The 25926-nt window shown below is 44.7% G+C and overlaps 1 protein-coding gene across 1 annotated transcript in view; it reads left to right on the top strand.

Moving 5' to 3' along the window:
• LOC147684206 (organic solute transporter subunit alpha-like) overlaps positions 1–25926 on the top strand; it is a 64453-nt gene that overhangs the window by 35571 nt on the left and 2956 nt on the right. Inside the window, exons 3-8 of the mRNA XM_086944608.1 lie at positions 2864–3018; positions 4794–4867; positions 7445–7603; positions 10750–10861; positions 15271–15417; positions 20306–20411. Coding sequence (XP_086800734.1) covers positions 2864–3018; positions 4794–4867; positions 7445–7603; positions 10750–10861; positions 15271–15417; positions 20306–20411 — 753 coding nt within the window. The remainder of the gene's footprint in view (positions 1–2863; positions 3019–4793; positions 4868–7444; positions 7604–10749; positions 10862–15270; positions 15418–20305; positions 20412–25926) is intronic.

The raw sequence follows: 25926 nt of genomic DNA on the forward strand, positions 1-25926 counted from the left end.
CTTCCCAAAGCCCTAGAGATGACTTATAAAATGGTCATTTTGTTTTCATTCCCTGCCCCAAACAGAGCGTTGGGACGGGGGCGGGACAGGGACGGGGCCGCTGCTGAGTTACAGCAGCAGGGAGAAGGGTGGGCTGCCTTTTGCACTTGAAAGTGCGCATGTCTTTTTGGCCGGCCTTCTTGCGACGGCCAAGAAAACATGCACACCTTAAACCTCTCAACTCAGCCGTCTTAAGGCTGCTGGTTTGAGAGTAGGTGCAGACCTCCAGTGCACTGGGGAGCGCAAAGAGAGGTTACTCCCACCAATCAGGGCGCATGTGAGCAGCGACAGGATTGGGCAAGGGAGCTTCTTGTGGCTGGGCTGCTGTGAAAGGAAGAAAACGTCTGCACCAGAGGACGTCATGTTCGTCTCCAGGTATGTTTTTTTAATACATAATATTTCCGCCCCCCCCCGCAGATGCTAGCCAGGTGCGAGCGGCCTCTCTTGGCGCTCCCTAGCACACTGGAGGCCTGCACTTACTCTCAACCCAGCATCCTCAGGACAGCTGGGTTGAGAGGTTTAAAGTGTGCATGTTTTCTTGGGGCCCCTTCCTGCACAAAACAATATTGGTTCCAGGGTACCTGTGTTCTCGCTTGGCAGCCACCGGTGCAGCAGCACAGAGAGAATACCAGTGAAGTAGTGTGGCTCACTGGTTAGAGGCGGCAGACCCGAGAGCAGAGGACGGCCCGGGACCAGGGTTCGATTCCCGGCGCGGCAGGTTTCTGGACCAGGGTCAGCGGACTCGATAATTCTCTCGCCTCGGTGCCCACTCTGATCAGCGATCACACTCGGCAACTCTGGGCATTAGCTTGCCTCATCTTCACTAACGGCCCCACCAGACCGCCGGGGATGCCTGGTCTCACCCTGGAGATACCCATTAAGGGACCATCTCTCAGGGAAGCCAGGAAGGGTTTCGCAGCGGTCGAAGCGCCTTGGGACCCTACGGGTAAGTAGTGCGCTATATAAATGCCAATACATTTACACAATATAGCGCATTCCTGCCCACTCCATTTGACGCAGCGGAACAAGTTCTCTTGCTGTTTTGCACCACTGTGCCAATTCTTGATAAATCTGGCCATAGGTTCCTAGATATTACTTTTCTTTGGCTTGGAAGGGAGGAGAATTGAAGAGAGGGTTGTGCAGGTTGGTGAGAGGACAGCATATGTTATTTTTCAATTTGTGCAGGAAGTGGAGTGTGGAAGCAGAGCATGGTCTGGGTTGACAGCAGGAGGCCAGTTAATATTTCTTTTTATATTTAGCCAAGGGAGGGGGAGAAATTGGACTGGCGGTGATGTGCGTGGATGGACGGTTGCTAGTGAAGACGCAGAGGGTGATGAGGGGGGGTGGCATAAGGCATTCATACAATGTGAGTAGTGGAGGGTAGGAATGGGCTGTGGGTGGTGGGTTGAGTCGCCGGATAACACATTTAATAAGGGGCAAAGGCGGACACCGATGAGGCCATGTTACGTAGGACTTCCTATGATCCTCTGCCCGTGCACAGCTGATATCAGCAGGTGGAGATGAAATGGATGGAGCAGACATACAAAAAATAGAGATGGCTGTGAATGAATGCAATGCTTTCCCCCTTGGGATTCTGAGTGACATCACAGACCGCTCAAGCTTCTTTCTCCTTGTCTATTTTATGTTACTCTCGGAAAAACATCCCCACCATGCACATTTTCCCATCAACAATTCTGTCAATTCTTTCCACACCTCCCTAGAACCATGATAATGGATCTTTGGAAATGGTTGCACCTGTTTGGAATGCAGCCTAAGCCGCCTTTTGAAATTCTTTCTGTTTTGAGAACCATGTGTGGTGAAAAAGTGAATTTGGATAATTAGTGAAACAAAACAATTCATTGACAAAGAAGAAATCATTCTTTCCACCTTGTTTGAATTACAATTAAGTAAACTTTTTGTGTCTTGGCGACAAAAATTTCTGCTGGTACATCAATTTTAGACGTTGACACCAGTTGAGCAAAATTGTCATCTCTTTATTTGACTGAAAACAACAATTAACAGTTGAAAGGTTTACTACTAACGCTTGCAAAGTGTCTTGTGCTGCTTAATCCTCTTTGGGGTGTGTTTTTGAGCCACACTGAGATGGCGTGGCAAGCAAAATTACGATGGATCAAACCCAGATCTATGACTGGGGGTGAGTGTGTGAAACGTTTTAACACTCTGTCCATCATTTTATTGTGTGAGGTTGCTATGTGTGTCCTAAGTGGCTAAGGGTATGCCCAGACATGGTTCCCTTGCTCGATGTGCCACTGGATTCAAGCTAGCGTGGATGATGAGGGGTGATACCCCGAAACCAGTCCTCGGATGCTTGTTTCCGGCCCAGGGAGGATCTGGCTGGGCAGTTTGGGCTGGACTGTTCCCATGAGGCACAGGGTCAAGACTGATTTGCATATGGCTGGTACCAAACTGGGGTGACGTCACTGACATGCCAAGCAAAATAACGATCTATTAAACCTAGATCTGTGATTGTTGGTGAGCGTTTGAAAAGTTTTAACACTCCGTCCATCATTTAATTTTGTAATGCTGGGATTTTGAGCTAGACATATATATTTCTTTTTGTTAAGATCTGCAAATCTACCAAAAGCGTGGCAAATTCACTCTTACATAAAACATGTCTAATTGCACAAAGTCACGGATGGGGGCATTTTTTCAGCTGCCCTACCCTTAGAGTTATATTGTGATGTCCCCCAGCTTGCAGTAGTTCCCCTGCAACCCACCAAAGTGTGATTAGTGGGTCCTAGAGAATGATCATTGCAGCGCCCCCTGCTGGTATTAAACCTGTCTGTGCTATTTCCAACCGCAGAGCTGGACACACTTGAGCTGACCATCTTGGGTCTCTTGACTGGCCTCACACTGTTGTCTCTCATCATCTTCATCGAAGAAGCTCTTTACTTGACGAAGAAGGTCAGTGGCCCCCTGAAAAGTAACACCCTCATCTGGAGCAGCGCGGCACCCACGGTAAGTTCCTTTTATTCAAAAAATGTGTCATTTTGTTGAATCTCTCCAGTTTATAAACCAGCCTTTTGTAGAATGCATCTTCCTCCTGTATCACTGGTGCACTGGCCCACACTGTGCAGTCGTGGCTGTGGAGCACAACCATCTGAGTCTGTATTTCTGATGAAGTGCAGTTGGAAGGAAGCCCCTCCATGAACCTCATGGCAGGAATTGGAGCATTCTTCAATAAATGGTACCTTGAAAACATCCTGCCTCGTTTCAGTGCACCCCACTTACGCGCTCTGCCTTTGCGGGATCATCTTAGAAGGAACTCCCTGCTCATTCAATTTGAGTAATGTGGGTTTTTGGGTTCATTTCACATCTGCAGGTCACCAGTGGAGCTCTTGTGATAAGGAGGATGTGATGTAGAGGAAAATGTCAGAATTCATCTACCTCCAGAGTACTACTGGCCAGCTGTGTTCCAGCAATAAATCAATAGCCTTTGCTACTGGCAGTCTTTCTATATTTTCTATTATGTGATTTTATGTCTTTAGTGCTCACATAGTACTTCCTCAGTGTCTATGGGAACAACCAGTCATATCCTCAGTGTTTCCGCCTGTTATTTCATCACATTATTTTGTAGTATGCTTGGTAGAACTACAACAGTACACTGACATACTACAAAATGCTATTCACAGACGTATGTGCGGTGGACTCCACCTCTGCCTCTCCTGACTTTGATTTCTTCACGCGACTGTGGCGATCCTCACGCACACACATGCCAACGTTTTGGTAATAAATGTGGTATGGAGTGGCTGGAAAATGGGAATATTTACTACTAAATGGGAGGAGGTTAGAGAGGTTTAGGTGCATCAAGCTACTAAAGGAGGTGTAAGGAGGGGTTTAGGAAGGGATATGCATTTCTATAGTTAGTTTTCCGATAATTCTTTAAAAAAATATTTTAATTTAATACATTTAAAATCATTAAATATTTAATTCAATAATTAAGTTATTAGTGCTGCGGCATTGTTTTCTACTTTTGAAATCGGTGTATAAAATAAATTTACATGAAGATTTATCAGAAAATATTTTTACTAATAAAAAAAAAAATGTAAGAAACGTTATTCTTTTCCCTATACTTTACCATCGGTGGTGGAGACCTCCATGGTGCAAGGGCGCCTGCGTTGGCATTAGGCAGCCCGTTGTGCGCCAGCGCATGGGAAAGGTCAGAATGCGATGTATTGCCTTAAATATGCTGTATTCCTGCCCTTTCTATGCAGACCCTTGAGTGTTGATGTACGTCTGTCAAAAGTTTGTAGATCTTTGATGATGAAAGCAGGAAGAAAACTCTGAAGGGGTATTAAATAAGTATCATCAAGGCCACCCAGCAGAGTTGTGCCCCCTCCCAGGAAGGACAGGAACAGAGCTTGGACAGCAGCTCTGAGGTACGTCTTAGACATCCAGGCTTGGATGGTGGCAACTCGGTCAAAGCCATGGCCAAATGAAATCTTCTGGATCCGTATCCTCGCGGATATGGACTTCTTACCACCCAGAAGGTTTCCTAGAGGCCTCATGCAAGGTTCGAAGACGACTGGTAGAGGATGAAGTGTAGTGGGACCCTGATGGACTCAGATGTGGAATTACTTATCTGGACAGGTCCGACTCTCTTTGGGTCGAAATCCTATATTTTTGGCATAACCACAATTTTAACTGTGAAGGATTGGAAAAGTCAATTAAGTTGTAATTTGTATCACATGTCTATGTCACTGGTTTACGCTCCCATGTCATTCCCTCCACAGGTGATCGCGGCCTGCTCATGTTTTGGCCTCTGGATACCACGTTCCATGATGTTTGTTGAATTGGGAATCAGTGTGTAAGTAACATGTCAATGTTGCTGTCTGTTTTTCCAAAGGCAGCGCAAATTGTTGGGGTTTTAGCGAAAAATATACAAAAAAGACAAAAAGCAAAAAAAATCACCAAGAAACAAGTGGGTTTAAAATTGGTAAAAAATGGGTTGAAGCCCCTAAAAGGTGTAGCCGGCAGGAGGAACAAAAACTATTGTTGCTTCCTGATCGATGGGGAGAAGAAGGGAAGTAGAGGATAAATTGTGTACATTTCACAGGTACCAAACAATTTTACACTGATATTTGCACTGTTAATGAACAACGTTATGTATTGCTATGTCATTCAAAGACCAGCGCCATCATTGTTGGCAGATAGGAGCATTGTCAGCTCCCCCCCATCCTGTCGAAGGGGGTCAGGTGGGGGCTAGGGGTCACGGCCAGGCTACGTTTGCAATCTCAACCTATTGTGATTTTCCAGGCTCGGCTCTCTGCCCAGTAAAACCAGGTTTGTGTACCTATTGCAGTGGAAGTCAAGAGCTACCCGTGTGTCTTAATTACTTGTTCTACCCAGGTCTCAGGGTTACTTTTTCGCCCCTTATTCTTAAGCAGTAAAACCAGGTCTGGTGTTCACGCCAGTTATAACTGGGTAAAGTGATATCCCGTCGAGGAATACCGGTTAATCTGGAACTAAACTGGGAAAACACATGGGGCCAGATGTAGGTGGGAGATTTTGGCCATTTACCGGCCGGTAACGGCCGTTACCGACCGGTAAATGGCCATGGAGATGTAGGGGGATAAAAAACATGCATTTTCGATAAATTACCGATTCTGTATATTTTACCGAATCGGTAAATATACTGGTCGGTAAAATTACCGAAAATGCATGTTTGGTATGTAGGTGCCAATTTTAACATTGACACAGGGCTTTCAAAATCGGTATTTTACCATGCAATACAATTGCATGGTAAAATACAGATTCAGGTGTACATGCACATCTGTGCATGTACACCTGTGCCATGTGGCACACAAGCCTAATACAGGGGTGCCAGAGGGTGTCAAAGTGACACCCCCTGCACCCTTGCAAAATTCGGTATTTACCGAATCGGTATTTGATATTGAATCCTATGGGCTTCAAGGCCCATAGGATTCAATAGCAAATACCGATTCGGTATTTACCGATTCGGTAAAATTTACCGAATTGATACCTACATTAGAAATACCTACTCTTAATTACCGAATCGGTAAAATTCGGTAATTAGGAGTCGGTATTTCTGATTTTGCTACATATGGCCCATGGTATTTTGAAAGCACAGATAAGGAAAAACATCAGTAAGTTGTGTTGTATTAAAAAAAAATGCTACAGCGCAGAGCTAATAAGAAGGATTGGCAGGGAGGGACTGGAGATGTATTTTTTCAAGGCCAATGGGCTTAGGACTGAATTGTCGCCCTCAATTGAGTGCTTGGTAGAACATGTAGTAAACGATTACTACTGCCTGATGGCCGGCAAATGCATCACTTTACCCATCCCTTCTTTTCTGTGGGTGGTGATCAGAGTTTATGCTGAAGGTTGGTTGGATGGTTATGGTTTGAAGTTAGTTGGATGGTTATGGTTTAGAGTTAGTTGAATGGTTATGGTTTGGAGTTAGTTGAATGGTTATGGTTTGGAGTTAGTTAGGGTCAGATCTGGGATAAAGATTGAACCTAAGGACTAAAGTGTTTAAGGTTAGGGTCCAAGTTAGGGGCAGGTTTAGTGAAAGGGCCAGGACGTAGTTTAGCGTTAAGGCTAGAGTTAGGCTCAGGGTCATCAATGAGGCCAAAATTGAATCAGATCTGAGGTTATGGTTTGGGTCCAAGCGGGAGCCCGGTCAGGGCCATCGATAAAGTGAGAATCTAAGGTCACGGTTAGAGTGCAGCTTGAGGTCGAGGTATCGGCTCTAGTTCACAGCCACTATTAAGGATAGATTGGGGTACAGGCACATGGTCAATTTATTGGTTAGGTAAAGTCAAACATTAGGGCTTAGGGCTAGGTCAGATCACATGATTCTTTGAGAGCAATGGATCAGCGGTAGAGTGAAATACTTATTTGTGAATCTACATTAATTTTCAAACTTCCGCCAGTTAGAGTTAAATATAGCATAAACCGCCACTGAAGTGAAACAGTTTGCAATAAAGCATGAACCATAAGTAGACATATTGGCGAAAAGCATGTAGATAAAATGACATAGATCCTTATCTGTCATGAGATGGATTCATATCATGACAGGGATCCCTAACTATCACGATAGAGCTTGGTATCTTGGGTCTGTATGTATAAGGCTTTCATATTAACCGCAGCATACGGCTCTCCTACCACACTTGGCCATCTGTTTACTGATGAAATTATATTTTTGAATTCTGAATATTAGCTTTTATAAATGCATTGTGGTAGGACAATTGCTTTGAAGCTTTTTGAAATGTATCAGTTAGTGAATTTTCTAAATTTACATTTGCACGCTTGCAAATTAGAAGTCTAACTACTTCTCAATCGGAGGCCAGCGTCCGCTCTCTTGCGGGAGGCTGCGGGGACCACCACGCATGCCGTGCTCAGCTCTGCTCTTCTTCCACAGGTATTTTTCAGTCTGTTTCTACCTGTTGCTCCTCGTGATGATCCAGGGCTTTGGCGGGAAGGTGGCCCTAGTGGAAAGGCTGAAGGACAAATTGTTGCCAATCAACACCGGCCCTTGCTGCTGCTGCTGCCCCTGCCTGCCGCCCACCAGGATGACCAAGTAAGTGAGCACCTTGTCTAAGACCCAACAGAACCTCTTGAGAGCTCACACTGTCCCATTTCAGACTCGAGTGGTTCATTCAGTCCTGCCTTTTCCAATATTTGTAGTAACGGTACTCTTTTATCTTATTATAGTATTTGTGGTCTGTTTGCTTTCTGGTAGTTTTATTGTTGATTTTATTCAGATAGTTGTAGCTTTTATTTCTGATTACAACACTGTAGAATTTCTTGGTGTTTAGATATTTGCTACTTTTCTTTGTGTTTTGATATTTCCAGTCTTTCTTAATGACAATATTTGCAGCAAGGGAAGCAGCTTTTCCTCCACAGTCGGTGATGCTGCAGGGGAAACAAGTCAGCAACTGCTTTGTCTTGAAGTCGTTGCTACATTTACTCTATTCTAGCGTCTGGAATAGTTCCCCTTTAATAATGGATATAATTTGTTGGTCTTACAGTTACCTTAGAGGGCACTCTGCGTTGTTCTCGTCATCTCTTGTTTAATCCTTAATTTCTTCATCCTTGGCTTTCTTCAATCAATGTTAAATCCATTATTTAACCCTGAGTTTAGGCAATTATCTTCAAAGATAAAAGATGTGCATTTTCTTCTTTACTGACACTCATAGTTCATTGGTTGTTTGGGAAGATATTGATCTCAACAGCAGTAAAGCAGAGTAGTGAGTGTGAGTGTAAACATCTGTCAAAGTGGACATGGGCTGGGATTGTTCTCCTATTGTGACCAAGGCCCTGATTACGACTTTGGCGAATGGGATACTCCGTCACAAACGGGACGGATATACAGTCCGCTATTTTACAAGTTCTGTAGGATATAATGGAATTGTAATTTGGAGTAAGTGATATCCGTCACGCTTGTGACGGAGTTACCCTGATCATAATCAGGCCCGAAGTTCATAGTGAGTTTTTGTTGAAGCGACTGACCCAAATCAATCAAATCATTGATTCCTCAAGCGGCACTACTGGTTGTGAAGTTTTCCGCTCTTTCAGTGTCTTGTAGCATCTATTGCATTATTAAGGTTAATCAACTGTTAAGGATTTAGCGCTAAATTTAGAGCTTGGCAGAGAAGGTACTGTGTCGCAACCGCAATGGAGTACCATCTCCACCAACGTATTCTGTGTTCCTAGATTTATAATGGAAAGTGCAAAGTTATAAGTATTGCAATGTAAAAAAAAACACAGGAATGGATTCGTTGTTCTCATCTGATATGGTATAACTTAAGAGGAACTGTATGAACATTTCACTTGTTTACAAAATATGGAAAAAAGTTATTTTTCAGAATATAATCCAAACTTTTGCTGCATTAAACATGTCAAATGAACATATTAAAACATTTAAGCATTTATGTAAAGAAAATTGAGAATTTTTAACAATTTGACTTGAAAATGTATTTAAAGTGTGTAAAATATTTTGAGTTTAATAAATGTGTTTTATTGTATTAAAACAAACTTAAAGGGTGTTTTAGGGAAAAAGGGGTCTCATTTAGAGTTTGGTGGATGCGGGCCTCCAAAAAACCTCCAATTAATATCACAAATGGTGCTCGAGTGGGGAGAATTGTCCCATAGCAACGTTTTTGTGTCTTAATTTTCCTTAATCAATAAAACTTGAAGAGATCCAAAAGATATTGGAAAGGACGTCTTACCCATGTACAGTGGCATACTTCTTCATCTGTGTCCTCTCCGTACCGAAGTAGGTGAATGCCACTACAGCAGACTCAAACTTGTGTAGAGATTTCCTCAATAATTGTTTGCGTGGACTGTAGAAGAGATCCAGGGGTAAGTAAAAATACCTAAGTGTAAACCCTAGGAGTTCTCTTTATTGATGGATGCCCTTGGTATAGGTAAAATATTGTCTAGGTGGATTTACGATGAAGTGCTGTAGTTCATTAATCCACTTCTTTTGCCAACATGTTTTGAGCGATATCTAAGCCCAAAAGGGTCAACGGTTTTCTTCAAGGTCTAACAACTCTCTGCCTAACTCCTGCATACATTCCATGCATACTCATGAGACGTAAGGCTCACATGCATGTCTTGTGCTATTCCATTTAGACACCCACATCTGAGGTGTCACTGTTAAATAGCATCGTAAGTGCGTGTACGATACAGTAGACTGGTGTTGCAACCGGAACCGACTCTTTGACAAGTGTGTGACCACAGGAGGGGAGCCCCATCCACAGTTTTGACTATGATGCTATTTCAACAAAGGAGGGACACGGGGCACTTATAGGTCCAGCATATGTGCCCCTAGGGTAAAAAGCAAGCAGAAGTGGTATGCAGTTCATTGGAGAGAAAGATGAAGAGACTGGGTCGCTCTAACACCCTAACCCTATGATGGAGACAATTTGGGAAATGGGGCCCTCACACATCCTGCTGGGTGGCATGCTTCATCATAAAGCATGCTCCACGTCAGGCCGGAGCTGCAGTTCCTGACGGGCATCCTATGAGGAGCTCTTTATTGGAGATCTTTTTGTCCCAAGCCGTCTTGTGCAGTGTGGGTATAGGGCCTTGTGGTGTAGATGTGGGTGAAAGGTGTGAGGGATTTGTGCAGGAAGTGCTTTTGTTTTTGACATAGGCATATATGTGTATTTTAAATTAAAAATAACCTACAGCTCACAAAATAGAAACTGGTTTTCAGTTGTAAATTACAATATTGGCACTTTTTTTTATTTTTCAAAAACCTTTATTGTTCAGTAGCACGGTACATCAGTGTAATATAACCATCCAATCAGCTGCTGTATTTTCAGACATGGAATCAACACCTTCCCGTGGGAAGTGCTTAAATGATGCTCAGTGGGGCTCCAAATCCAATGTTAGTGTCAAATGTGAACCAAGCACTATAAGCAACCTAACTATGGGGTACCTTATAAGTAGACCAACCCAATTAGGGTGGTCAACTGGCTCCTTCGAGGAACAGGCAGAGGGTATGGTAAAACTATTAACTTCGGTTTAGACGCAGCTGCCTTGCCGGAAACCTACCCCTCACTACGCCAAAGAGGCCATGATGGATTTGGCATCACGTTTTAGTTGTTTGGCCACATAAGGAAGCACCAGACCCTACAGAACATGTGGTTACTAAGATTGCAAGATCATGTGAAACTGTTTTCCAGAAGCCTAATAGTCACATATTTATCTTCACAGGTGGAAGCTCAAGCTCTTCATCATTGGCGTTTTCCAGTTCTCCTTTTTGAAGCCCCTCTGTGCCTTTATCGGTCTAATACTGTGGACAGATGGAATCTACGATGTAGAAGATGTAAGTGTGGTCTTAAAATGCACGTATTTAACAATGGCAGGACAACAGGATATTAAACGATAAAGTTATAGGAAGCATGGCCAATATTTTTGACCACTTCCCTTTATTTAATTGTGGGCACTGACCAAGACAAAATGCGCACAACTTGGCTGAGTAATATTACTTTCGCTCTCAAAAATGATCAGAGAAGCATGCCTTTTTTCAGACACTGAAATATTTTGCACATAAAGTGTAATGTTATTATTGAAGTAAGTGAAATATCAATGCCCTTCGAATGCAACTAATGTGTGCCTACAAGTGTAAAAAAGACAACAATGCAGCACCCTTCCAGGTAAAGTTGTTTTAAAGGATGCAGAAGTGAAAACATCAAACAGTTTAAACTACAGATGAAGTACTTTTTTTTGTAATAACTAAATGTTAGGGAAATAATTACATTATACAATAAGGAATGCTGCAGAAGTACACGCAAATATCTTCCATAAATCTATATATCAAGAAATCCTCTTAGGAAGGAATATGTCTGCATGCCTGAGGATTTGAATGAAATATTGCTGCTTCTTCTGTAATTAATGATATTTCAATATTTCAACACTCTCATTCTCAGGCCTTTCACCATAACTGTAATGTTGTAATGTGCTAAAAATCTCACACAGCGCCCTCTCTCTCTCTCTCTCTCTCTCTCTCTCTCTCTCTCTCTCTCTCTCTATATATATATATATATATATATATATATATATATATATATATATATATATATATATATATATATATATATATATACTGAGACGTTATTTAAAAAAATATTTTCTATATATTTTGTTCTACTTAATATTTAATTTGAAAACATTATTTGACAAACATCATATTCCTAGATCATATTCACATACATTGCCACACTTTAATACACCTCAACTCATACAGTCATTTATACTCTAGGTATATCTCCGGTGGGCGACAAGTTAAACCTCTTACTTTATTAATCATACCTTTCAAAGACATCTTGATCAATTGATTTGTATCTCCAGACTTGACATAGGTCACCACTACATTATTTATTCACTTTAATCTCAGACCTTCAGCTTTGCAAAATAGTTCACCTTCACTGGGATATGAACACATCTTCTGGCATAGTATAAAATGTAATTGTAATTTTCAGTATACACATTTGTCTATAAAATCAGTGTGTTTGTGTTTTACAAATCCCCTCCACGTGGAGTTGGTATAAATACATTTGCTCACCGGAATGTCCACTCTTTTCATTGCTCTATAAAGGAGATGTTTTGGTTATGTAATGTTATGTTATGTTATGTTATGTTATGCGTTTTTATTTGGCACACAGATGCTCCAGCTAAGGAGCGTCCTGGCGCCCGACAAGGCAGCTGCACAACACAACTAAACAATAGACAAACAGTGTAACCAAACTAAGGGAATAAAAAGGTTTTCAGCGCACGGCGAAAGGAAAACAGATCCCTCATAGCACGAATCGCCGGGGGCAGGGAGTTCCACATGACCGCCGCACGCACTCGAAACAAGCGTCCTCCAGCTCTGCTCCGCTTGAAGCGCGGCACCACAGCTAGTTCTAGGTCGCAGATCTCAAAAGTCGCGCTGGGGTGTAATGGGCGAGGAGGGCCATCAAGATCATAGCTGGGGACCCCTTCAAGATTTTATAGGCGACGCAGAGGACCTTAAACTGGATCCGCTGGGCCACCGGGAGCCAATGCAGTGACCGCAGGGTACTGGAGGTGGGACAGAATCTTGGAAGGCCTACCACCGCTCTTGCTGCGGCGTTCTGCACCCGTTGTAAGCGCCCAATCTCCGCCTGATTCAAACCAACCAGTAAGGAACTAGCATAATCCAGCCTCGAGATGACTGTGGCTTGGATCATGAGTTGCCTGGTGGGGGCATCGAAGAACTTAAGCACTGGACGGAGCCCGCGCAGGATGCCAAAGCAGCATGCCGCCGTGCGTTTGGTGTGACACACAAACGTGAGGGAAGGGTCCAGCCAGACCCCGAGGTTCTTGAGCTCGGCGACTGGGATGGGAGCAGGACCCAAATCCCCAGGCCACCATCTCTCTCCCCAGAGCTCCGGCTGTCTGCCAAAAACCATGACCTCGGTCTTACTAGCGTTCAGCTGGAGACAGTTGGACGTCATCCAGCTGGCGACCGCCCGCAGTCCTTGTTGAAACCTGGGGGCGTCCACTTCGGCATCCCCGCTGATCGTGACCGCTAGCTGGGTGTCATCGGCGTATGACACCATCGTCATACCCCATTGCCTGACGACCTCAGCTAGCGGCCTTACGTACAGATTAAACAACGTAGGACTCAGCGAGGAGCCTTGGGGGACCCCCAGGTTCAACGGATGGAATTTGGACTGATAAGGTGGGACGGTCACGCTAAAGGCCCGGTTTGCTAAAAACGACCGGAACCACTGGAGAGCGATGTCGGTCACACCAGCCTCCTCTAGGCGCTGCAGAAGGATCGGGTGCGAGACGGTGTCAAAGGCAGCGCTCAGATCTAATAGCACAAGCGCTGCCGTTTGTCCCGCGTCAAGCACGGAGCGAAGGTGCTCCACCATGTAAAGCAGAGCCGTTTAATTCTGTTTAATTCATCTTGTGCCCGAATTAAATCCTTCTGGCAGGACAGTTACACGAAACAGGGGGTACCAGGATCTGCCAGGCATGGGCACCCCAGAATATCCAGAAGACACTGAAGTGTCTGAGAAGTAAGCTAGGCAGATGTATTGCTGCTCATGCCAACCATGTTCAATGTTGTATTTACTTATTTTGTAAAAAGGATAACCTGTGATGGCCCGCAACTTTGCATCACTGATGATGATGCAACAGTTCTTGAAGATTACTAACATGGTTGAAACAACACCTGATGTTATAGTGGATCGGGTCAAGCAGGTGGAAGTTTCAGATCCGATCTTCAGCAGGGGTCAAAGTGTGCACTCAAGTCCTTGTCCCTAATTGTTGGGGGCTGAACCAATAGGATTCCTGAAAAGTTGGGATAGTCTCTTTCAGTCAAAATATGCAAGGTTACACACATTCTTCAATTTTAGGAAAAAAGTTTTCCAACCCAAAGACTGACAATCCATTGTGGAGCAAATACCTTTTTAGAGCTATTGCTTTGAATGGTTGTGGCATATGTGTCTGCGCTCCAAAATACAGTTACTGCACCAAGACAGAGTTTTATCTCATTAATATCCAGCAGATTAAGTTTGAAATCAATGAGTCCGGAAGACCGCGTGTGGTTCTAAAAGTATTGTTTATTTCATATGACAAAATGATGAAAAGCACAGCTAGAACGCCATTTTGATTAAATTGCATGTGGCTTCGTTTTTCCATGCAGGGACTCATACCAGTGTGAACATAACACAATGACGTCTATTTGCCACATTTTGAGGTGACAATCTGATGTGCTGTTCGAAATTTAAAAAGGGGACTGCTGGATTTGTGAAATGTTTTTTTTATTTATTTTTCTGAAATCATGAAAGTTAACTGTTGTTGAAGAGCTTACTTTAGCCCTGAAGAAGTCCCAATTGTCCTCTAGGACAGAAACGCGTTGGCGGTGTTTTCCATTGTTTTGTGATATGAAATAAAGAATACTTTAAGAATCACGTGTGGTCTTCTGGACTCATAGATTTCAAACTTGATCTGATGGATATTATTGAGAACAGACGGAGGGGCATATTTACAAGGGCTTTATCTCCGCTTCTTTGGCTTACAAAGCCAAAAAAGCAGAGATAAAACCAGCGCCCTATTTACAAGAGGGTGCTAACATGCATAATTGCATGTTGGCACCATTTTTCTCAACGCCTCCCTTTGCATCTCCAATGAGATGCAAAGTGGGCGTTACTGGGCGTACCCCGGATGGACTACCTTGCAAATATCGCTGATGTTTACATTGCGATATTTACAAGGCAGCCCACATGATTTTAGCACACATTTGATTTTTTCACCAAAATCTAACATCTGATAAAATCCTGATTTAGCCATCCCTAACATAAAGGGTGGATTATGCTGATACGACCCTGTGGGTCGTATCAGCAAGGTTATCGCCCTTTTGCAGGGAACATCGCTGGAAAACCAGCGATGTTCCCTGCAAAAGGGCGATAACCTCTCTATCTCTGGAATTTTTATCGCCCTGGAGTAACGCGTTAATTACGCGCAACCAGAGCGATTAATACCAGAGATAGCCTGCGATAATACAATTATCCCTAAGCACGGCCAGCGACGATTATCGCTGGCCGTTGTTAATATGCCCCGTAGTTTTTGTGCAGTAAATTTGTTGTGTGCCCCATCCACCCCCTTTGTTGTGATCCCTATGTGGAGCGATTAGTTAGATTGACGTATACCAACTGCTTATAAGAGAGCATGACATATTACATCCGCCTTCTTGTGTTCCAGGTCTCATCAACAAGTACCGCACTGTGGATTAACACCTCCCTGGGTGTGAGCACCTGCTTCGCCCTCTGGCCCCTCGGTATCCTGTTCCGGGAAGCAAAATTACATCTGGCTGAGCAAAACATAGGGGCAAAGTTTGCTTGTTTTCAGGTACAAAAGATTACGGTTTCTTGTCAAATTTCAGCGAAGAACCTAAGAAATGGAAACTATAGTACTAGGTCCATATTGTAGAGACAGTCGATGCCTTAAGAATCCTGGAGAAGACCAAAGGTGTTCTTGAGTTTATCCAAGGATGAGTTGCCCAGAAACACATTGAGTGGGAAAGGAATTAAACACTAAAAACCCCAAAAATGTTTGGTGCGAAAATGTGTGGATGAGCAAGCGAGGGATGCTTCACTAAGTTGACAAGAGTTGCTGCTGGAGTAGGCGAATGCACAAGAGGGTGAATACTCCGGTGGGTCGGCATAAAGAATGGTGGCTGTTCAGATGGGTTGCTTTGGAGTTTGTAATCTCTGAAGTGAGTGGCTGCTTTTGAAGTTGTTGGGCACTGAAGGAGGCCAGCGTTGAGTTGGGTAAATCCTAAAGTAAGTCGGCTTTGAAGAGAGTGGAAGTGGTTGAGTGCTGAAGTGGGTAACTGTACTATGTGGTGATATTCAAGCGGGTGAGCACTGAGATTGGTTTTGTCAAGGTCTCTCTCATTCCCTTCATGACTGCCTGAGGAAAAGGCAACTCCGCCCAATAGCCATGGTGCCACCCTGTTTTTAATATTCATAGGAAAGTTGTTGCCTATCTCTTTAGGAGAGTCTCAGGAGTAAAAGGAGACAAATGGCAGAACATCTTACAGGATTTTGAAAGCAAGGCACCAGATCTGCTGGGAGACACAGTAGAGAATTGTCCTACAAAATACTCTTCCTGGCACAAGAACGTAATAGAAAATACAGCTCCAGAAATAAAACAGTGAACATCAGTGCCAAAAAGCATTTAAATGGGAGATAAACACAATGAAAGATAGAAGATTTGAAAGTTATCGTGATGGATTGTTCTCAGACCAGTGCCACCTTCTAGGAGGTAATCAGGAGATGAGATCGCTGGAAAAGGGTTGAGCGCCATCTTGGGAAGGCAAGCTTTAGCAACGCAAACCATCTGGGTTAGGACTGGATCTGAGGCCACCCACCCTCCCCTTCCCAGGAACATGGCATTGCCCATGTATGAATGCCCCTGAAGGAAACCAGGGTCCACATTTACTGCAAGTCATTGCAACGCAATGCACGCCCTTGTCTGGAATTTACTAAGCCATGCAAAGCCCTTTTGTGTGGCTTTGTGTAATTCAGTAAATTAAAAGTAGAAAAAAGGTATCGCTGCCTTGCGTTACCTTCCACCAGGGAGGTCTTCCATGTGTGGGGTATGGGCATTATCACGCATCCATCCATGGATTGTGGCGTATTCCAGATTTACAAAGAACTGGGAATGCGTCAAAATGGGGGACTCCATACCCAGGTGTTACAAGGAGAACTATCTTTATTTCTCCTTGTTACTTGCTTTTTCTATCCGCGATGTGGAATGCATGACACATAGAAAAAGAAAAATGCCTTTAAGGATTGTTTTTGTGCAGGAAGGTGTCCTGTCCCTTCGTGTACAAAAACATTCCTGTTCGTAAAGCAGACACTCTTGCAGCATGTCGCAAGGGCGCCTGTGTTGTTGCTCGGCTGCGCACAGTGCGCCAGCTTCAGGAGGAGGCAAAAGTGCACCATATTTTAGTAGACAGGGTGCATTTCTTTCTTCCTTTCAAGGAACGCAGCCAGGAAGGCCCCTTGCTGCATTGCTTTGGTGAAAGATCAGTAAATCTGGCCCAAATGTGTGACATTCTGCCCTTGAACAACTTGGAGGCTCTTATCCCCTTTATCCTCATGCCCCTTCTCATGACTTTCGGCCCTTCCTCCTAGACTGTGGGCTGAGCCAGCCGCCACCAAAGGGAAGCCACCAAGGCTTCCTACTGACAGTGGGATGTGGGTTTGCCATCACTGGTTCATGGTCCTGGGACCAGGAATGAGGACCTCCAAGAGAGAATAGAAAACAAGAGAGGCAAACTGCCTGTGCGGCTACGGGTGTGGGGCTATATGACCACTCAGCCACCATGGAACCAAAACCACTCTAGAGAGTTCAGTTTCTGCTGGGTTAACTATATGCCACCCTGTGGACGCTACGGGTGTATCGGGATGATATTGGAAGGAAGAATAAACCAACATGGGGCCTGATCTTCAGAAGCATCTTCCAAAGAGCGTTCACTGGTTGGATATTCTTTCCAAAGAATCAAACGTTGAAGGGGATAGATTCTTGTAGAGCCTCAAACAAGCAAGGAAGCAACACTTCTTTCTGTTATGATGTTGCTGCTCTTGAAGTCTATTTTCAATTAACAGGGTCATATCAATGAGTTCAGAAAAGGAAATGGAACGATGAGATCGGACTGACTCATTCTTGAAAATAGTGTCCTTCGTGTCCTCTCGATCACGGCGATGTAGGCTGCCGATAGGCTACAATGAGTGATGTTTGCACCGCCGTACTATTTTGCAGGATATCGCAACAAGCCTCCTCTGTGGATTCTTGAATATCAGGGAGTTCAAACATTTTCTTGATGGTGCGTAGAAATGTTGCTTAACTCACCAGGCGTGGATCTGAAGGTGGGACTAAAGTTTTAAAAAGTCCCCTAATTCCAGGAGTAATCCTGTAAAATGGGAGGCTCCAGAAGGCGGTACTGGGATCTCAGTAAAACATAACGCTAGGGTATGCGTAAGGGCTGTATTTTAAAGGCAAAATTGTTGTAACTCTTAACCCAGGTCTTGGAAGGACCCATGGCTTAAACCAAGACCTAAAGAGTTGTTGGCATTGGGGTCTATGAAAGAATTACAACAAATAGGGTTTCTCTGAATGCCTTCTTTATAGCCTGAGAAAAGAGAGATTCCTCCCTGTACTCATGGAGCCACATGAAGGGTGTCACGTGTCCCCGATAGATTGCCCTTGGTTGGAGGAATTCGCACAAATGGCAGAGAAAACGCCTTAGCAATGTTGGTAGTTCTTGAAAAAAGATGATGAGTTTTGCAGAAGATGAAAATCAAAGCACCAAAGTTACCCTGAGACAGAGAAGAGTCGAGTCCAACAAATGTGCTGCCAGGCAAGAGAGTAGGAAATACAGCTACAGAGAAAGAGCAAAAGTCACGCACAGAAGGGCTCACTTATGGGGATTTGGCGTAGGGCAGCTCAGCGAATCATCTTGCTGGGCTGCCTCAAAGTGAAAGGGCAGGAATGCGCTGTATTTATGATATACGGTGCATTCCTGTGCTTTCTCCCTGCACTGGTGTCGTTTGGCAGACTAGCGCCAACGCTGGCACTCTTGCACCATGAGGCAAGGGTGCCCGAGTTGTTGGCAGGATTGCTTTTGTGCAGGAAGGGGCACTGGGAGGCTTTTTCCTTGTTCTGTGCGAGCTGCAGAATGCAGTCCATGCAGAAAGAGGAAACAAGGAGGTGAAATAAGGGTATTTCTCTTCATTATGCCTCACCTTAGGAGCCATAAGGTTTTTGTGCATCCCCAGGGTTACATGGTCTTGTAAATCTGGGATTGCATCGAAATCCATGGGTGTTGCGTGGAAACACCAATCGCAACGCCCATGGAACACCTCTCTAGCACAGAGTAAGGCAACGCAGTGATTTGCACTGCTTTGCCTTACTCCATATCACAAAAAGTGTCGCTATGGCGGCACCTGGGGCTTGTAAATGTGCCCCAAAGTGTCTAAGGTGAGCGATGAAAAGTAGAGGATGTGAAAGGATTGAACCACATCCTTCTCAGACCAAAGCCTCTTCTTCTATGAGTCAGGCAGGATAGGAAATCTTTAAAAATGGTGGCCACATCTTTGAGAGGGGAGTTCTAGCAGCACAAACTATAATGACAACCATCTTGGTTAGGAGTGGAAATGTGGCTAAATCACACACCCCTTCTTAGGGACATGGGCATGCCCTGCTGGAGCATGTACAAGAAGGGAAATAAAATATTGAGTTCCTGCCACTGACCCTTGTTACATCCCTGATCCTCCATAGCTTGTGCTCCTTCCTCTGACTCTTCAAGTTAGCTTCGTAGACCTCCTGTCATGCAGTCCACTATCAGCAGGAATCCCTTGAGGTTCCTGCAGTCGTGGCAGACCGAGTCCTCCCTGCACGCCAGGTGCAAGTACCTATCCAAGATAGACAAAGTACACAAGAGTTGTGCTACCATCCATTTTTCTAAACAAGTTTTGCACTGGAAAGTAAAAAAAAGGATTTTGCATCAATTTTCATAACTTTTGTGACGCAAACACAGTGCTAAATCTTGGTAAACACACCACTGAAGTGTGGAGTCCCAGACGTGGTGAGCATTGATAGCTGGAAGATCAGGTGTGTGAATGCCGAGGTGGGTGGGTGTGGATAGGGGCAAGGGTATAAGGTGGTGAGTCGGGCGGTGGTGGTGGCGGGACTGGCATTGGCAAACACTGTGAGCAGGTCAGCCTCTGGGCAGATAGACGATGAAGTGAGTGGACAATGAGTCAAAAAATGGTAAAGTGGGTGGATGAGGACAATGCATTGATGTGGAAGCGAGTAGAAGATAAAAGAAGCATATGCTGTTGTCAGTGAGTGGTGTACTAGGTGGCTATTAAAGTTGATTGGTATGAAGAGGGCTGGAGCTGAAGTGAACCAGTGCTGAATTTGCTGGGTTTTGAAATGGGTGGGTGCTGAAGGAAGCGGGGGGCTATAGAAAATGGGTGCGTAAGGGGGTAGATTTTGAAGGAGGCTACCCCGAAAAGAGTATGAGCTGGTATTTGAGGAAACTGACCTGGGTGAAAAAGGTGGCAGGTGCTTAAAGAAGGTTATATTAACAGTTTTGGAGATGAATGCTAGGGTGGATGGATTCTCAAATGAGTGATCACTTAAGGTGGGACTGCTGAAGTGATCCAAACTGATGCATGAAGTGAGCCTATGTTTACACTCTTTTTAACCTTTTTTGCCCCTATAGATCCAACTCATTCTCAGTGCTTTGCAGACCTCCATCTTTTCCATCTTGGCCAACACCGGCACAGTGGCCTGCGCCCCTCCGTACTCCTCCAAAGCAAGGTCACAGCGTGAGTATACGAAAGGGGCAAGTCTAAGCATGATCCAGGCATAATTGTCTGAAATTGTATCCTACACCAGCCTTACATGAATCACTGAGGTGGATTAAAAGGTTCATATATGCATCAAGAAAATTACTTTTTCCTGCAAACATTTGGGATAAACAGTAGTCCATCTTTGCCAGGTGGAGATGCATTTGTCAAGGCCTGGATGCAGGGAAGGTCTCCCTGGTTCCTCCATTGACTGCCCGAGGAAAGGGCTCGACCTCCTGTATGTCATGGTGGCACCCCGCATGCTGTACTGTATGTGAAAGGCCTTAAGTGCCTCCTTAAGAGGGTCTCAACTAAGAGGAAAAATCCATAACCTGCAGAAAAAAACTCTTTGGCAATATAGGCAATTCTTGATTGTCCTTGATAGTTACTGCTGAGATTGAAAAGCAAAGCACCTAAATCTCCCCGAATCAAGGTTGAGAAAAAGCCAAGCATTAGGTCTTGCAAAAGGAAGAATCCAAAGGAATCCTGCTGAAGGAAAAAAGAGCGAGGAATTAGGGACACAAATGTATCTGAATGTGCAACAAATGTTGGGAAAAATAGGGGAAAGAATGTGCTGTGATGCAACCTTCTCTCCCAAAAGACTTCTGTATGCAAAAAGCAGGAAATTACATCACAGAGAAAAGGTTAACACCATCTTGGATTGGGAACTTCAAGAAATAAACACTGGAGCCGTAGCCATCTTGGATAGGCATTGATATAGGTCTAGTTGCAGCTACTCCCCCAGAAGACTGGCATTTCCAAGAAATGAGGAATACAAAACAGTGATGGAGAAAATGCTTGAATTGATCTCAGTGCTGGTAATTACTCAGGGCCGCATCTCAGTCCATTGCTAATTTGCACATGATGCCACCTCAGTTTGGACCCAGCCATATTCAAATCAGTCTTGACCCTGCTCCAGCAGGAACAGTCCAGCCCGAACCTAAAGGCCAGGCCCTCCCTGAACCAAAACACATGCAACCAAGACCGGTTTTGCCCTTTTTTGGGCTCATCGGTCAGGTATAGCTTGGTTCCAGTGGCACAGTGTGCACAGGGCCAACATCTGGTCATATATATCCCACTAAGGCTATCAACGAAGTATACAAAAACGTGACGGTAGAAAGCTAGAATCAATCTCGGCCACTGGTATTTACTCAGGGTCCGCATCCCAGTTCATTGATTGATCCGGTGCATGCAGCAGAGGCACCCTTGCACCATGGTGCAAGGGTGCCTGCGTTGGAACTAGGTAGCCCATTGTGCAACAGTGTTGGGGAAAGGACAGGAATGTGCCGTAATGGGATTAATTATTTACATTCCTGACCTTTCCTTGCAACGCAGCACAGCGACGAACTTACTGCACTGCGCTGTGCCACTTGGCCGTAAATTTGGCCCCTAATTTCTAGTGGAGCAGGTGTCAGGCAGAGAACTGCAAGTGCAGTATTCGATTCTTGCTTTTTTGGAAAGCCAGATTTGATGTATACCTGTTCTCGACCAGTGTGTGTGCATTCTTTGCTCACTAAGAGTCTCTCCTCCACCCACAGCCAGGTACTGCAGCCTTAATTCCAACCCGGTCGTGGCACGGTTCAACACAAATGCTATAATGGAAGGGGAGGACAAATCTGTCCCTCTTCCCCGGTGTTCTCTTTTCAACAAAAAACACAAACAAGCGGACATGTAAGTCCGTCTGGCAGAGAGACCTTCGCTCCCTAGTCTAACGGTCAACTGTTGCCTCTCGATTTCCGGGTATCGAGACACAACAGTCACCCGCTAGACCAGGGAGCGAAGATCTCTCTGTCAGACGGACTTACACATCCGCTCGTTTGTGTTTTTTGTTGGAAAGAGAAAACCGGGCAAGAGGGACAGATTTGTCCTCCCCTTCCATCGTAGCATTTGTGTTGAACCCATGTTACGACCGGGTTGGAATTATCACCGGTCCAGCGACTTTCGCACATCTGATTTTCTTTCCTACAGCCCTGAAGAGTCACAGGATTACTCCCTAGTGATGAAACACGTGTCGGCTGGTTTTTCTTTCTGTATTTATCAAAGAAACCTGTTATAAAATCATCATAAAGATACTCCTGGTGTCGACCTTCATAATTTCTGGACAGATAGTACTTTGAATAGTGGTTTTTACTCTAAAACTAATACCCTAATACGTGTGCACAGGACTTGGTTCTAATTTACAGTGTGGGCCCTGACCTACATACTTGCAGAGGTTCTTTTGGGTTTGTTTCCCCTGACCAGGCAGCACCGTGTTCATTGTTCACACCTCAAACTCCATTGCGAACTTGCTTGAGCACCATTTTCTTCCGGTCTTAAATCTAAACCCTCCACCGAACCAGGTATGGCGGTCTGTCTTTCGGTAGAGGTGAGATCGGAATGCCTATCTAGGGGCAGTCTCCACTTTTCCCCTGCCACGTGCACTGCAGGTCCCCCAGAGCATGAGAGGTGCACGAGGGCTCCAACAGTGTGGAGGTATCTAAGATCACACTCCCAGCCCATCAACCCCCAAACATAGCAGCTTTGCCAGACTGGGAAACTAAAACAGCCTTCACAAAAATGTTCAAGCCAGACCACATAGTGCTGAGAGAGGGAGCATAAGGGGAGCATTCCCCTGTTACTATTCTAGCATGAGGCCTTCGAATCCGTCCATCCATTCACCCATCCACCCATTTACCCATACATCCATTATCTTTCTCCTCCCATTCTGATTTCACTCTCCATACCCTCCCCTCTCTCTTTCCACCCTCTATCACTCTCACTTGTATCTCTTGCTCTACTCTCTTATTTTGTCCCAGCTTCACTTCCTCTTCATGTTTTGCCCATCTTCTGGAGCATGGCCGAAGTACTGCTTCCTTCTCCAGTGTGTGTCCTTCCACTGGTTGTGCTTTCGAAGGTACTTATTTTTTTCTTTGAGCTTGTCCTGGTTGTTGGTTCTTTGACGGTGCTTATCTTAAGTGTCACCTGTGGGAGGAATGTTGCTCCTGTATGACCCGAAGAAGTCATGTCATTGACTCATGGTCAGGGACGCAAACCTTCCTCAGGTCACGCCATGTCTGGTGCAGTCTAATCCCGAGCATCGCCATCCCTCAATGTTTCTTACCGTATCTCTCAGCAATAAAAAATACACTATTACGCGTCCATTGCTGGCTGCGTCATTGCACTTTTATTTTTACATTCCAGCCCAGCCATGCTGCACAGACGCAGCACTTCTGTACAACAAGGCTAAAAACATTGATACAGCCAAGACCTAGTGTAGGCAAGACAAACTGGTTTTGCCAATGCTTTTTTTATAAGCTACACTGTGTTACCAAGTGTTCATATGAGCCTGACCAAGTTTAGTCATTCTTCACTCCAGACTACTCGGTTATTTTCGGTGGTCGCACCGGTGGCATCCGAACAGCCTCTTATGTTACGTATTAGAAAAACAATGGAGTGCTCCGGGCTTATAATGGTTGGTACAAGCCTAGCGTTCCAACATTCCAATGCTTCTATGTTCACACGACTGTGAACAAAGGCTTCAGGGATTCAGAGGAGATTTGAATCCCCTCATGATCCCTGAAGGCTTTGTTTAATTTGTTAGACCATTCTTCCCTCTAGTGGCAGAATGTTCTAATAGCCTTATAGCCGGTCGTAGCTGGGCTATACCGGCGATTAAAGTCCAGCTGCCTTGTTAAAGTCCCTTGCCTTCGGCTCGGGCCTTTAACCCTGCCGCAGGCTTTTAATAGCCGGTATAGCCCGTAACGGCGGGCTATAAGGCTATATTACATACTATAGGGTGCAAGAGAGCCCACTCTACTCCGACATAGTGTCGGCGTATCCGTTATATGGGCTTAAACTCTTAAATTCTGCACAGAAGTGCACCTCCTCATGTCCCACATTGTTGGCAATAGATTGAGCCCCCCTTAGCTGCAGTTTATCTCTTGCACATTATAGCTTTCATTACAAGTTGGGCGAAATAGGGTTGGGTGTATCCCACATAGGGTAATTGCCACTACCCCTGGGCGAGGTATTTACCGCATATGGTAACTACTTCATATTGTGGATTTCTGACTTGAAAATGGGGCATAACATGCAGAGTCGGTATTTAAGTCATCAAATTTTCATATTTTGACTAGTTGGTGGGCCACTTTCCCCAGTAAATTTCAGCATCTTTCGGAATCTATCTGGGGAAAACTGATAAATATCACACAAATTGTAATTCTGGTCCCTGTGCAAATGTTTTTGTTTGGATCAGGATTCAGCCCAAAATGTTCCCAGTATAGCCTTAAAACAAACAAGCAGTGTCAAAACCAATATGTATGGCTTTATGGAATGGACACATGCACACACAGGCATGCCCTATGTTGTCGGCATATGTCCTAACATTAAAGCCAATGGTTGGAAATAATATTACTTTTGGGATAGGGATGTCCCCTGCATGATGAACTGGTATGTACCCGTGCCCTGACTGCTCAACTGTATGTGAAACTGCTATCCTGACCTTTTGTTTGACCATGGTGTCATGCTAATCTGGTGCTTTCAAAGAATCCTGGACCTCCTTCTGTGTCAGAAAAGAGCACTGTCTACTGAGCCTTCTCATCTAAAGTTAGGCTTTGAATATGAACCCAAACCATTCACTGGCATTCTGTGTATATGTTGGGTGTGTGTGTGTGTGTGTGTGCAAAAGGTGCCTGACACATGTGGGGAGAGTGAGCATTTGGGCCAATGGGACCCATTTTGAATGGCTCAAGATGGAGGATACGGACAGCTTCCCCCACGCAGTGAAACTGTGCTCGCATTCCTGTAGTGGGAGAGTGAAGATCTAGACGCTTAAGTGAAGAGTCGAGACAGTGCTGGCATGATAGATTCATTGAGGGCCTTGTTAGCAAGGAGCTGCTGAAAGTTCTTCTTGCCTCCCTTGTCAGTCCGTAGATGGTACGGGGCAAGGTGGGAGACTGCAGTTTCTGTTAAGGTGATGAAGTTTCTAGGCAGGCCCTTCCCTTTTTCCTGTCCATGATTTCCACTTCAGGAAGGCTGATGACTGCTGGTGCAAGAGATCACACACTCCATTGTGCCATTGAGTTGGATATACCTGCTGGAAGCCAGTGGCATTGTCACCTCCTGTGAGAGCCATTACCTTGCACTAAAGGCTTCGTCTGAGGGCCAATCAGGGCTGAACAGGTCTTGGGTTGGTTGTGTTGTGGTTCAGAGAGGTCCTGGCCTGGCGTACTTAGATCTGGACTGCTCAAGACTGATTTGCATATGGCTGGGCCCAAATTGAGGTGGCATTGTGGGCAAAGTATAATCAGTTGCAATGCTACCCCTAATGATTGACCGTGGTTATACAAATTGCGAGAATTCCTCCCATCACCTTTTGTTTATCTGGAACATCCAGAAATGACATATAGAAAATAACCAACCCAAACTGGTTCTGAAGCCTTAGACAGTGGATGCACCTCCCCTGTCTGAAAAAGTTGTACACTTAGAAAAATTGAAATAAGAACGCAACTAAGTC

This window comes from Lissotriton vulgaris, chromosome 11, assembly GCF_964263255.1.
Source record: "Lissotriton vulgaris chromosome 11, aLisVul1.2, whole genome shotgun sequence".
Taxonomy (NCBI): domain Eukaryota; kingdom Metazoa; phylum Chordata; class Amphibia; order Caudata; family Salamandridae; genus Lissotriton; species Lissotriton vulgaris.